Source organism: Siphateles boraxobius, unplaced genomic scaffold, assembly GCF_051911475.1.
Source record: "Siphateles boraxobius isolate OS27281-9 unplaced genomic scaffold, OSU_SipBor_1 12, whole genome shotgun sequence".
NCBI lineage: Eukaryota > Metazoa > Chordata > Actinopteri > Cypriniformes > Leuciscidae > Siphateles > Siphateles boraxobius.
In genome coordinates, this window is record NW_027508722.1 from 17,954,237 (window position 1) to 17,969,278 (window position 15,042).

The window sequence follows — 15,042 nt, forward strand, 5'->3', positions numbered from 1 at the left end:
ATATTTAGTAATTTTGCCTCAGATACAGGATTGTACATTAGCTTTAACAAGCAGGTTGTTCAGTACCACGGCAACCGCTTGCGTGTCATGCTGAATGCGAATTTCGTGTTTAAAAAGTAACTACACACAAGAGAAGGAGAGATGCAGCTAACTATACATTATTTAAAGTTATTTCTATTTGTTATAATATTGATATATGAACTGTTGTTGTCAAGTAAGCTTCATGCTTTCCCCATTGCGAACGTGCACTCCTCTAAACTGTAGCCTACTGGTGCTACACTGCTCTAGTTGACTGCTGCGCTTTTTTCCCCGAAAATATCACGTTGACAACAACCCTTTAGAAAAACGTAATTCCCATGGATCCTCTTTATCTGCTTTCTCCATGTTTCTTTTACAAATCTCTTATTTACTTATTTACATCGTGGTATACATAGTACCCCAGAATGCAGTCTGGACGATGGGGCGGGGCGACACTTTTAGGCCCACCCCCAATTTAATTGGTTTATAATACCACAATCTTATTGGTGTAGACGATACAGGTCTGAGCATGCACATTCTTTTATGTACGATTTTGTGAATGATTTGGCCGTATTAAATAAATATTAAATGCTAACTTTAATCGTATCTTATTATTGGTTTACCATGGTAATTTTTGTTAATATCTATTGGCTAAAACTTTATTATACTTAAGACACAGAATAGATGAAGTTATTGTTTAAAAACGAAAGCTTGATGACGACACCTGTACTTCAGGGAGATGTTTTACATTAGTGCGTCATTCACTTGGCTTCTTCATATTTCTATCAGGATCTGTCGATCAGCACAAACAGCAAATGATGATAATTCACTGTAAGAATGTAAGCAGCTGAATTTAAATTCTACAGCACAACCGTTTTTTGTTGTCATTTTTATAACGAGATTTGTTGTCCAATGCTTGCATTATTTGGTACAAACTGCAAATAAAATGTTTAATGGAACATGTTTCCTGGTTGTTTACCTGTTCATAGAATATGAGGGCCTATTGGTTCTGTAAAATACATGATAATATTTGCTATAGATCGACATAAACATCTGTTTTAGTAAAAAAAAGAAAATATATATATTTATTTATTTTCACATTGGAGCGCTGCACGGATTTTATTCCCATTGTAGGCACAAAAATCAATGGCCAGGGCTTGTATGCTATTTGGTAGCCGATTATTGTCTTATTTGTCACCGTGGTTTTGCTTTAAAATAAAATAAAACACACTTTAGGATTTATCCGATGTTTTACTGAAATACAGGGAATTATCATCATTTGTGTAAAATCCCGAGTTTGTGTTTATTCACTGATCCTAATGGAAAAACGAAGAAGCATAAACGAATGATGTAAAATTACAGAGCCCTGCATGACATGCGGAAAAATATTGTCTAAATCAGCCCATTTAGAAATGATCTCTCCTTTCATATGCTAGTAATTTCATGCAGGCATGCTCATTGCCCACCAAAAGTGGCACTGACTTATCTGCAGGGTAAATTAATATAGTATAGCTAGGCTAAATCTCAGACAGTGTATGATTTATCAGCAACATATTTTGTGATATCGACATGCCATAAAACTGCTCAATATTAAAGCTTACAATATGACTTTTTGTAAAGCTGCTTTGAAACGATGTCAATTGAGCACTATACGAATACATTTTGACAGTAACTTCATCTATCTTGATTCGTAAGTTCATCAAAACATTATCTAATTGATCGTTACTGAAATCGCCATGGCTATCACTTAATATAGTACGGCCAAACAGTGTCGTAGATCATTCATAAACTCGTACCATTCGTTCTACATAAAGGAATGCGCATGCTCATGCGTCTATGCCAATAAGATTGCTGTATTATAAACCAATAAAATCGGGTGGGGGTGGAGCGACATGTGTCGCCCCACCTAAAAGTGTCGCCCCGCCCCATCGTCCAGACTGCACTCTGGGGTTACTCTGGTATACACAGAATAAAAAAAGGTGTTACGGTTGACATTTTCTACCGCGGTAACGATATATACCATCATACCGACCAGCCCTATGAGTGTGTGGTGAGAGAGTATCCAGGGTTTTCAACTCTAAGGCAGGGGTTTGCAAACCTTTTCATGCCAAGGACCTTCAAATATGATGATCCCCTTGAGAGGGACTCACTTCCTAAAATGTAATAGCAGCTTTATATTTTAATATATGCAATTTTTCTCAGACCCTATAACAGCTAATACAGTATATAGTAAAATATAATAGGGTAATATTATATAGACAATATGTTGTTCCGAACTTAAATAATTGGCTTTTTTATTGTCATTGCAGTAAAACTAAAACAAATCAAAATATCTGGAAATATTTTATATTCAATACTTGTTTGTTTTAATTGCATTTAAAATGAAAGTAATTAAAAATAAAAGTGTGTATTTATTTTCTACCAGTACAGTTATGTTTTCAATTCCAATTCAATAAGCATAAATATTGTTCCCGAGGGCATATTGCCATAAAACCATGAGTGAGCAAGAAAAAAAAAAAAAAAGACTGGACAGGTAAAAAATCCTTCGGAAGTTAAAACAAAACAAGAAATATTTATTTTCCACAAACATGTATATATATTTGCTTTTTATTTATATCTGTTAAAAACGATTAAAACGATTAATCTCAGAAAAAAAATTAAGGTGTGTTTGTAATTTGAATTAAGTATATTTAACCAAATCCCTTATGTTACCATTATTTAATATTTTTCTTTTTAAAATAATTGTTTTCTATTGTAATATATTTGTAATAATATATTTAATTAAATGTAATTTGTTCCTTTTATGGCAAAGCTGAAATTTCATCAGCTATTTCTCCAGTCTTTGGTGTCACATGATCCTTCAGAAATCATTCTAATATGCTGATTTGGGGCTCAAGAAACATTTCTCATTATTATCAATGTTAAAAACAGTTGTGCTACTTAATATTGTTGAGGAAACCATGATAACTTTTTTTCAGGATTCTTTGATTAAATAGTAAGTTTAAAAAAGAGCCTACAGTTACAAAAGAACATGTTATTAGTGTCACTTTTAATCAATTTAATGCATTAATAAAAGTATTAATTTCTTTTAAAAAGGGGGTAAAGACCTTCTCCATAAAGAAGAAAAAACATCTTGAACTTCTGTTTTCATAAGATTAGAGATAAGAATGTCATCTCTAATTTTCTTAATGAAAGTTATTGTAAAGGGTAGCTGAAGAAATCAAGGCTTTTGTTTATTTTTACATGGGGTCCTTGAGAGTGCTTGGTTTCTAGGACTGTAGGGCTGAGTGCTGCTCTTTGTAAAGAGTTCCCAGGACAGTGCGTGATGTAACTTGGCCTGTTTGATGACTGAATTCCCACCCGTATCTGCCGGCCTCCAGGACTGCTGAAACACTCTGAACCCTCTTAACACAGCGCGGAGGAATTTGACTAATGGCTCACACGCACATACACCGATGTATTCAAGACAGAGGCCTGAAGCCAGCCCAAAAAGACTTGCCAATGCATGTGAGTGTGAATGACAGACAGGAGGTTGTTGTTTTGAGAGCGAGACCCCGCTGTGGTACTCACACCCTGGAGTGACGCCTGTTCGAGACAGTTGCTAGGGAATGGAAACAGCTCTTTTCTCCGTCTCATTCCTTCTTCATTTCCATCCTTCTATTCTTAATATTTCTCATGGTATCTTATGTGTTCTCTTTTTTTCTCCCCCTGCTCCTTGGTTTTCAACATGTCTCTTTTTCTGTGACCACATCTTTTTCTTTTCCTCAATCTTTTCCTTTCCCTCTCTCTCTCTCTCTCTCTCTCTCTCTCTCTCTCTCTCTCTCTCTCTCTCTCTCTCTCTCTCTCCCTCTCTCACTCGCTTTTGGTCTTTTCACTGCATATTTTGATGCTCAGCCAATCAGCTGTCAGCACGGCCCCTGTAGGCGCAGTGCTAAGGGTTATTTTCTCAGGCTGCGAGAGTGTGTGTGCGTGAGCGGCTTTGATCTTCTATCAACGACAGGTCCACATTTCCCCGGTGCGTTGTGCCGGCCTGCAGCAGGACCGGGACTGCAGCGTGCTCACAAGGAAACAACTTCATCGATGTTCTTTCCACATTCTCTGCAGACCCACAAACATGCAGGCTCACTTTCCACAAGGATGCAAAAGCTTTTGCTGCACACTTGAAATTACACTACCTAAACAATCCCGTCTCCCACATACACATTTATAGGCACAGGCAGGTCCGCATCTTTTCAGAATCAATGCAGCGTTCAAACTGTCAAAGGAGATTTGGGAAAGCTTGTAACCTGGTTGACTTTAGGCAGTGACTCAACTCTGCACTCGTCACCATAAATCCCATTCCTCTGCATCATGAGCTTTTTCACACCATTTAGGAATATAAAACAAAATGCAAAGTGAGAAAAGAGCTGCACTGGAAAGTAAAGATGTTAATGTTTTCCTTCCTTTTTGGTATTCCCGTACATGCTTTCTCTCTGTATGGGGTATACTGTCTTGAGATGGATAACCTGCCTCCTGGAGCGTCTATGTGTGCAGGCTTCTTACTACACTATCTGCCCGACCAATTTATGGATACTGGAATGCAGCCAGTATGTGGATTGAATATTAATTAGAGATGGAGGTTCTCTGAATTTGCAGATAGACCACCTGTTACACACCACATATGGCCCCTGTGTTCAGGCAAAATGCTGATTCCTTGCCGAGGACTTCCTTGCCGTTGTACTTTACCAGTTCTTGATAATTCTTTGAATGTCTAGTTTTAGTGCACAGTGAGTGCTTTGATCAGTAAAGTGTAGAGGAAATTTTGGACCGTGGTGCTCATGCGGGCATCACAAGTTTGATTCATCTTTGTGTCAATTCCCCAGCTCGTTCCACTCTTCTCTCCCTAATATTTTATGTCCTCTTTCTACCAGGGGCATTGCTGGCATTTCTCCCCTTCAAGTAAAAAAAAAAAAGTGCATCCTTATTTTCTTGGGGGGCCTGGAGGTAGGGTTCAAAGAACCAAAGTGTTTAATTCTGGTGACTTTTGGAGCAGTACTATTGTGTGGCATTAATGTAACTATGGGTAACAGATTATTTTGGTAGTCCAGTTTCTTATTTACATAATTCTAAGCTTAACATGTTTTTAAAAGTCAACCTTTACCTTATCTTTGACAAAGAAAATAGAGCCTAAATAAAGTTGACTTTAAACATTACCTTGAGAGCTTCGGCCTCCTAAACTTTGGACTACAACTAACGATTATTATAATAATTATTTATTCTGTTAATTATATTTGTTAAAAAATATGTATTTTAATTAAATATAATTTAATTATATAAATGGCTATATATAAGGTGCTAAAAAGGTTTAAAATATATAATACATTGCAAAAAAAATGTAAGTCTCTTATGTTCAATAAGGCTTCATTTATTTGATAAGTAATATTATTATTATTACTAATAAGTATATTATTTATTACTCCAGTCTTCAGTGTCACATGATCCTTCAGAAATCATTCAAAAATGATTATTTGGTCCAACCTTTCTTATTATCTATGTTGAAAACGGTTGTGCTGTTTGATATTATTGTGGAAACAGTGATACACTTTCCCAGTATTCTTTAATTACTTGAAAGTTTAAAAAAAACTGCGCGTTTCAGTTGATTGTGAAGTTAGATCGAAAACTGCAGATCAAGCACAATTATCTGTGTTTTTTTTTTCTTGTTATGAATTGTATCCTATCTTCCGTTATTACAGTTAACAATGCGAAGTGATATGGAGCTTTAATGCGGTTCAAGATTTGCCTGGAACTACTTTTGCTGTGCGTTTCCCTGGAAATAATTGTACACCTTCTACTTTTGCTGTGCGTTTCCCTGGAAATAATTGTACACCTTAGAACATTTGTCAACCAATCAGATGCAAGCATTCAACAGCCCTGTAGTATTGTTGCGCTCGTGGGGACCTGGGTTCGAGTCCCAATCCCAGTCGTGTTTCTCCCTCACTTTTCCTGTAGTTTCCTGTCACTTCTTCACTGTCCAGTTAAATATAGGGATTTGCAATAGCTACTCATTCACACATTAGTTAGCATGGTAGCTAGCTACCTTTCAATCTCTTATTCCTCTGCAAGTCACTGCGGCCACATGATCTCTGAGCAAAACCTGAGGTTCCCACGAAGATCAAAGGTAAGGAAAGAGGTTCCCACCTTGACTTAGTCTCTGACATTTTGGAGATGATCAAATCCATTGACTCAGACAGCTTAGTTTCTCATGTCAGTATATAATTTTCCTTGTCAAACAAGGATGAATCAGTAAAACTTTACTGGGCCACAGCAGCATTTTACAGGGAATCGTGCTCCTGTAAAAAGAGTCCCTATAAATCCTGTAAATAAAATGTTCCTGCTACAAATAAAAGTGGCAAAAGGGCAAAAATACAATCCTCTACTTTCTCCTGGTCTCTAGGTTGTGTACAAGCGGGCAGACATGGCGATCGGCTCCCTCACTATCAACGAGGAAAGGTCAGAGGTCGTGGACTTCTCTGTTCCCTTTGTAGAGACGGGAATCAGCGTCATGGTCTCTCGCAGTAACGGAACTGTCTCTCCCTCTGCTTTTCTTGGTGAGTCTCATGTGAGCCATAATGTGAGCCATAATGTTTCTTCATATTTGACTTTAATCAGTCTCTGCTGCATGTGATTATGATGTATGACTTTTCAGGTACTGGTGCGTATCTTTCCAGAGCTCATCAATCAGACTTACAGTTCCCTTTCAAAACAAACTATTTTTCACACTTCAGTGAGAAGTACTAAATCAACATTTTTACAAACAGGCTTTTTATTTTATTTTTATTTTTTATAATAAACTTATTTTATTTTTTATTTTTATTTTTCACAAATATAACATGGTTTTAAAAGCCTAGTCAAGTTAATAAGTTCATTTGATTCAAATTCAAATTGAATCATTTCCAAAAGTCTCCTCCAGTTCTAATGTTTGCTACAAGCTTGGTATTGATTTCTGCTCTTTTGTGTACAAACCAAGTAGAAAAACTACTACTAATGGTTTTGATTCCTCTGTCCTCTTCTCTTTCTCTGTGCCCTCTCTCAGAGCCGTACAGCCCTGCTGTGTGGGTGATGATGTTTGTTATGTGCCTGACCGTGGTAGCAGTGACGGTTTTCATCTTTGAGTTCTTCAGTCCAGTGGGGTACAACCGCAGCCTTCAGAGTGGCAAGAGTGAGTCTGGGTTGTTTTAAGTCCTGCACGTAATAATAATTAGTAGTCTCAAGCGTTATTTTAACAGAGATAAATGTGATCAGTTGCGTGTCAGGCGCTGAGTTTATTCAGGAGTTCTAATGGTTGAGTTCACCTCCCTCTTTTTTGGCCTGGACGTGGGCTTGATATCTGGTTCAGGCAGTTTCTCAGATACTCATGTATAATAAAGCACTGCAGACATGTGCTCTGTATTCCTCTCCCTCTGTTCTCTTCTTCATCCTCTGGCACTGGCACTCCTCTCACGTCTCATCGTCTGCATAGCTTAGGAAGACCTTTTTTTTATCAATTTAGCAGTTATGATATTTTTTAGTTTGTTTTGAGCTTCTGAATAATTAAAGTGCCTTTAAAATTCAAGGCCATGTTAAAAGTCTTTCTTTCTCTGTTTCGCTTGCATTTCCCTGTCAGAGGCCGGAGGTTCTACGTTCACAATAGGGAAGTCAATCTGGCTTCTTTGGGCACTGGTCTTTAATAACTCCGTTCCAGTGGAGAACCCCAAAGGAACTACTAGCAAGATCATGGTTCTTGTCTGGGCTTTCTTTGCTGTCATCTTTCTGGCTAGCTACACTGCCAACCTGGCTGCCTTCATGATCCAAGAGGAATACATTGACACTGTGTCTGGCCTCAGCGATAAAAAGGTAAGGGAATAGCGGTTTCAGAGATACTGTAGATGCAGAGAGAGCTTGTGTTTGTTGGTGCGTATACTGTAGATGGACATATAACGTTTTCATAATTTGTGATGTGGTGTTGACATGGATTTTGGGATCAATATACTTTAAGACTACAGAGACTAGAGTTAGACTGGAATTTGAGATTGACAGTAGCTTAAATTGGCTGTTAAGTGGATGAACAGCATGAAGAAACATTTTCTCACTGTTTGTCTTTTGAAGAGCCTATGCTTTCAAAGTCTATTAGTGAAATGACACATTTTGGAAGAAAGACTATTACGTTGATTTTAAAATGTAATAAAATATGTATAAACTACACACAAAATATTAAGCAGCACTACTGTTTTGAACATTGATAATAATAAGAAATGTTTCTTGAGCACCAAATCTGTAGATCATGTGAACCTTAATGTGAAGGAGATTTATTTTCAAAACATAAAATCGACCTCAAACATTTTAACGGTGTACACACAAACACACACACACACTTGCAAGTATTTGATAGCCCTGCATTCTCATCTTTACATCTTTACCATTCAGCTCCTGTATTACATGAAAAGCTGCCTAATTCTATAAAAGACCTTATCATAGCTAACAATAAGGACAATTTATACTCAAGAGTATATTGCCTCTATACTTGTGCTTGCGTTTTAATACGTTGATAGTGCTCGTGGGTCTGTGAGATGTTCAGTAATTTGCCATTCTAGCGTGAAAATGTTCCTTTGCCCTCGCTCTTAGTGTTGACCTTGAAGAATCTACAGGGATTCTTGAGGAAACACACTGACATAAAAAAAAACACTGTTTTGCTTTCATGGCAAATGAATGTACGTATGTACACTAAATGAAATGTATTTGAGTCCCATTGTGTTTTTGTCATTTTCAGAAAAGAAGCTACATCAAATCTGGATACTTAAAATCATTTAACTTGTGGTGGCTTTTGTTGAATCTTTTTCTAAGTGCCTGATGTTCATTTTGTAATCCCTTTTTAAATGGAAATAGTTTCCCCCATCTGCTTCACTATTGTGAAGCAGAATGAACACAATGTGCATGTCAGCACTGCTGCTTTGTATATTGTTCTGTTTTTATGATGTATTATAGTTGGTTTTGACAGCTGCAGTAGTTCTAGTCTGTTTCTAACATGCGTTCACTGTCACACGTCATTCATGTTTATTCTTGCAATATTTTTTTCATTGTGCTCTATTGTTAGTCCACTAATTACTTTGAAAAAACAAATGCAACATCAATTTCAATCACTGTTTCATACTGTGTTTCCCTCTCTCAGTTTCAGCACCCCACAGAGCAGTACCCCCCTCTGAAGTTTGGAACGGTCCCTAACGGAAGCACAGAGAAAAACATCCGCAGTAACTATCCAGACATGCACCAGTACATGATCAAATACAACCAGAGGAGTGTGGAGGACGCCATCTCCCACCTCAAATCTGGGTCTGTGCTGGTTTTCTTACTCTCACTGACTTCCGTCATTCTATTTCTCATACAGTTTTGAATTTTGTATTGTATTGTATAATGGTTTTCAGTTTTAGTTTTAATGGTGCATAGATGATTCTTTCTTGTTTGTAATGTATATTTAACTGAATAACTGACCAACATCACCATTTAACTGACCATTACTAATCACCCTAGCTTTTCATTTGGACTGGATCCACATTGGAGTTCAAGAGTGTTTCATAAGCAAAAACAATCAAAAAGTCAAAATCAAAATCAAAAGTTATATTTTTGTTATTATGTTTAATTTCCATTCACAGTGCACATTTATAGTTTTGGGATCAAGCGGTAAAAACCTACTGTTTTTGATTGATAAATTTGATTGGTCAGATCTCTTCTCTAATTGTCCTCAAATAACTGATTGGCTGAGAAATGCTTTATATAAAAAACAAAAACAAATTCTTAAAGTTCCAGCAGTACTTAAACCCTGATCATTTCAGTGTAGCTTTCATTCCTTTGCAAACTCATTTATATTTCTGTTAATGAAAATACTTCCGCTGTGTTTATTTAGTTTCTGTCTTTGTAATTGTTTACATAAAGAATAATAACCTTGTTTTCAACATGTTGTCTAACATCTCTCCCTTTTCCACTCGCTTCCTTACACCTCCAAGCCCCATGTTGCTCTCACGAACAGGAGTTTCTTTACGATGTGTTTGCACTTTTTCCCTCCTCCCACACTACCTCTGTTAGCCCTGTACACCTCACACACTCTTTCTCTATTTATCATGAGTTGTTAATCCAAACCGTGTTTTTTCCTGAGCCTGCCATTTCCTTATCTATTTTTAGCAAAAGTGATAATATAATGCTGCCACAATACAACTTTCCTCTCTGCTCTCTTTCTGTCTATCTCCCTCTTCCATCCCACTCTCTGTCTCTTCTGACTCCTACTCTTCCTGTCTGTGTCTGCAGTAAGCTGGATGCCTTAATCTATGATGCTGCAGTGTTGAACTACATGGCTCGTAAAGATGAAGGCTGCAAAGTAATGACCATCGGCTCAGGGAAAGTATTCGCCACAACTGGTTACGGCATCGCTCTGATCAAGAACTCCCGCTGGAAACGGCCATTGGACCTGGCCTTACTGCAGCTGGTGGGCGACGGTGAGAGTCGGAAGGTTCTGCAGTATCATAGAGCTAAAATTGGAGGAATTGTATATTGGTGCACTTATGCTGTTGGGATGTAGGAGATTAAAGTCTTTTTTATGTATGTTTAACAAGACTTCATTAGCCTGTACTGTTAGCTTCAAGCCATCTTCCCAGCCATTTTGTTGTAATCCAGTTTCCTTAACATGACGCAATATCTGCTGTCTGCTAGGTGACATTTGTCTTTGTGCTAGCAGGCTGTTTACTGATTTAAAGGAGATGATGGCAACCTATTGATGCATAAAAGAGATGTATCATGTATCAGAGATTCAGTCTTGGGAATGACAGAAGTGGTGTGTGAGAGAGAGAAATGGAGTTAGTAAGTCTGTGTTCTGTTTCAAAACCTATGAGCTGCCTGATGCAGGATTGTGGGTCATCAAGCTGTGTATTTAAAGACCCCATGTGGTGAAAATCAAGTTTTTAATGTGGTTTATATGACTATATTGTTTTTTTAATATGCTTTAAGACAAACCACGTGCAAATTCATAAGTCAACACCATTGCAGTGTTTTCTGCAGTGAACCAAAGACAGTATCAAAAACGCTGGTGTTTCTGACATCACAAACTACCTTGTAACCAATCACGTCAATGAGTTGTTCTCTGAGCTGGTGTGAGTGCGTGGAGGCAAGGGTGTAGAGTTACATTCAAGCTATTTTAAGGCATGAAGAATTTTTTTTCAAGGAACCTTTTTTAAATATGTTATTTTGGTGATCAAAGATGAGTTTTAAGGGATAAAATTATTGACTACAAAGGGACTTTAATGTAGTTTGTCAAATTTTTGCATGTGAAATACAGCCATTTTAATAGGAAACGTGCGCTCTGGAATTTTGTGTGAGAGTGAAAGGTTTTCCCATGCCGACTTCGCAACAGGTTCAAGTTGGTCACCTGGATTTGCTGCATTGACCAACAGAAAGCCTTCACTTTACACCATTGACAATAGACAACCAACCTTTTTTATTGACTATAGACAACAAATATTTTTTGTGACCATGTGTAATCACGTATCACGTTGTAAGCTTAAAAAACATGCAAACAGCAAACTGTTGTGAGTTGTTTCTCCTGTGCTGTTTGTATGGTGTGTAGGCCACGAAGGATTCCAAATTCCAAACTAGTAAGTTAGACAGTTCCATAATGGTTAGGAAAACTACACAGGCAGTTGCCTGTGTTAGCAGCAGATAGCTAGTCAGCTCACTAGGTTTTGGAACCAAACAATTGTGTGAGATGTGTGTGTTGAGTGACTGTCCATTCTCACACTCTATAGAGGATTAGCTGTTATGGATTTGCAATGTCAGAGTGGAACGCATCTGATTCAAATGTGCTTGTCCAAGTACTAATTCTTTAATTGTCATTTATACACCATCCTCCCTGCTTTCTCCCAACACACACATACACAAACACATAAATGCACTAGCTATCTCACACAGTGTTTTGTTTCAACTGGATGGTTTGTTTGATTGCTGTTTAAATCCTCTTTGGCTTTTGGTGTGTCAGAGAGAGAGAGACTGAAAGAATGTTTGTGTACGCCAGGTTCCCACAGTGCGATCGTCACACTGGTGCCAGGTTCTATTAGCTAACACCACAATTTAACAGCTGAGAAGCTTAACAAGTGAAATGAACAGTGACTTTTTTTTATTCATCTGGTTGGTGGGAGTTTTATCTGATGTTATTTTCTGAATTCTGTCCTTGTTTAACCTTTAAAATGTTAAAAACCATTGTGGTTTTCTGGGGATAATGAGTCTATATATATATATATATATATTTTGTCAAATATTTTAATCTCATTGATTTAACGAATTTCTGCTGTTATGGCAGCTCTTATCACTCTTCTTTTTCAAAATGCTTCATTGGACAATTATTAAAGAAAATGTCAGTGCTGTTGCTAAAATTTAGCTGCTTCTTAAGTTTAAAGGTTGTCTTTTCTACATAAGCATATTTGTTGATTGCATACTGTATTAACACAAAATAACATGAAAATAACTAATGAAATTGTGCCAATCCAAGAAATTAGCTCTGAAGCTTAAACATGTGGGAAGTTACTATGGAGGTACTGAATAATTTTTCTGAGGTACAACAGCTACAGCTATAATTTGTACTTTTATGTTTCTTTTGAGCCCTTAAAAGCCCCAGGAAACCACTTGTCTATCTGCAACCTTTTCATTTCTTTTAAACTCCACAGGTAACCTTATTGGTCCGTACCACGCAAAAGCACTTCTTACCTGCTAAAAGCGTTATGTTATTTTAACTCAGGGCCAGCATCTTTCTTTGCTGTGATCGTCTAGAATAGGAGTCCTTTTACCTACTAACAATTTCAGAGGACTTATTACAGTGGTCCGAGATGCCTCTGTGGTTGCGATCGGTTTATAAAAGTGTTGACCTTTAAGGCTGATCCAAGAGCAATGTTTGCTTTAGCATGATAGTGGTTTGGTTTGGGTCAGGATGGGATCAGAGGGTGCTGCACAGGGAACAGTGTTGGAGGTCACACAAATGGCACAGACTGGCTGTCTGCCTGAGTTTAAAGACCTTGCTAAAGCATTAGCTGTTAAAATGTGCCCACTTAATCGTGCCAACCATGAGTTCCATTGCCAAACAGAAGCTGTTATGGCAAGAGCAAAGGTGTGAAAGTATGTCTACATGTGTTAGAATGTGCCATGCGCACATTTGTACTGAATGTGTGGGTGTGTATTTGTAACTTAGCGTGCATCTGTAAAGCTGTGCAAGTGTGTGAATGGTGTTTGTGTGTTTATAATATAGCTGTGTGTGTGTATATGTATGTTCTCAGTAGGACACACCTGCTAAGTTTGGCTGTGGTCAGTGAAGTGGTTTGCCAGAGCCACTGGCAGGAGTCAGAAGGAGGTGAATGGACAGTGTCAACAGAGTGAGGCAGTGCTTGAATCCAAGCCGGGCTCGTGCTGTTATCTGTTCAAGTCCCATGTGTGATTCAGCTTGCGCTTCGTCGGCCTGCTTGACTGCATTTTCTTTTGTGAAATATTTTATGTGATGTGTCTTCGGCACCTCATCTACATTGTGATTAATGCCCGCAGGTTACGCTTGCTGGATAGTTTGTTTTGATAGCATAAGAGACAGATGCCATAATTCAAACTCTGTGAGATCAACGCAACTGTCATTTACAGTGTGATGGGTGATGTACTTTTATTGTGTTACACAACACTATTTTGAGATGCCCCATACTGAGATAACGTGGTGCAGTTGGCCAGTTCTCAACAAAGCAGTTAATGCTGCAGTACATGCCTCGGTCTAGTAAGGATTGCAGTAATTCACAAGCTCGTCTTTCTGTAGATAAAAGGTGAGATTCTGATTTTCTCTTGAGTTTGCAGCAGGCCTGACCATCTTCCAGCACAATTAAATGATTATGATCTCACCCTTTCACCGTTCTGTCTCCCTCTCTGTCCTCTTGTTTTTCTACCCTCTGCCTATCACTCTGTTGCTCCTCCTTTATTTTATTTTCCCTGTTCTGTTCCATCTTTAACAACCTGTACACACACACAGACAAACATGTACATGCACATGTACTGTTTTCCCCCTTTTACCATCTGTCTTCATCCCTCTTTTTATGTTAACTTTATCCTCTCTGAATAGAAAAGGTTCCTCTGCTATTTGTCATAATGACAAAGTCACTCTCTTCTTCTTTTCCACATGCCTTTTACTTATTTCTTCTCATCCTCTCATTTCCCATGATACAATGCAGCATTGAAAAGACAAAGAACTTTGCTCTCCTTCCTTTTTTATCTTCTCATTTACCCTCTGAGGAAAAGAGGATATGGGTAGATCATTATGCAGGACCTAGCCTTTGCTAGCCTACAGGCCTCTTGCTCTTTTCCTCTTCCTTTCACTCTTTCAAAATTAACAAAAACTTCACCATTTGATCAGCTTCTAAACAGACCTTAACAATAACGTTCCCATTTACCCACAGTGATCTGTTCACTTGACCTCTGACCTGTAATGTTTTCAGTATAAAACTCTACAGATCTCAAAATAGCACCTGACTTAGGTTCACAACAGATTTACACACATTTAGTATTAGCATCTGCTTCCTGCTACAGCAAGCATGAGAGAAAGGCAACGCAATGCCATATTGCATTCATACATGTTTTATTGATACATCTGTGCCAAGTAGTTGTATCACTTATTAAATGAGAAAATTAGTAATGTTAATGCCTTGTATTTCTCTCCCCTCTCCACTCAGATGAGATTGAGATGCTAGAGCGTCTCTGGCTCTCAGGAATCTGTCATAATGATAAAATTGAAGTGATGAGCTCCAAACTAGACATAGACAACATGGCCGGTGTGTTCTACATGCTGCTGGTCGCCATGGGCCTAAGTCTGCTGGTCTTCGCCTGGGAACACCTGGTTTACTGGAGGCTGCGGCACTGCATGAACAAAATGGGCCAGTCTGGTAAACTGGACTTCCTACTCGCCTTCAGCAGGGTGAGAGAGAGTGAAAGTGAGAGTGTAAAGTGAAA

General features: G+C 38.1%; 1 protein-coding gene across 1 annotated transcript in view; it reads left to right on the forward strand.

The window, feature by feature from the left end:
• The window catches only part of grin2db (glutamate receptor, ionotropic, N-methyl D-aspartate 2D, b), a 96,088-nt gene that overhangs the window by 72,670 nt on the left and 8,376 nt on the right, over positions 1-15,042 (forward strand). Inside the window, exons 9-14 of the mRNA XM_077209701.1 lie at positions 6,452-6,605; positions 7,091-7,216; positions 7,661-7,890; positions 9,203-9,363; positions 10,333-10,520; positions 14,766-15,007. Of these exons, the coding sequence (XP_077065816.1) occupies positions 6,452-6,605; positions 7,091-7,216; positions 7,661-7,890; positions 9,203-9,363; positions 10,333-10,520; positions 14,766-15,007 (1,101 nt within the window). The remainder of the gene's footprint in view (positions 1-6,451; positions 6,606-7,090; positions 7,217-7,660; positions 7,891-9,202; positions 9,364-10,332; positions 10,521-14,765; positions 15,008-15,042) is intronic.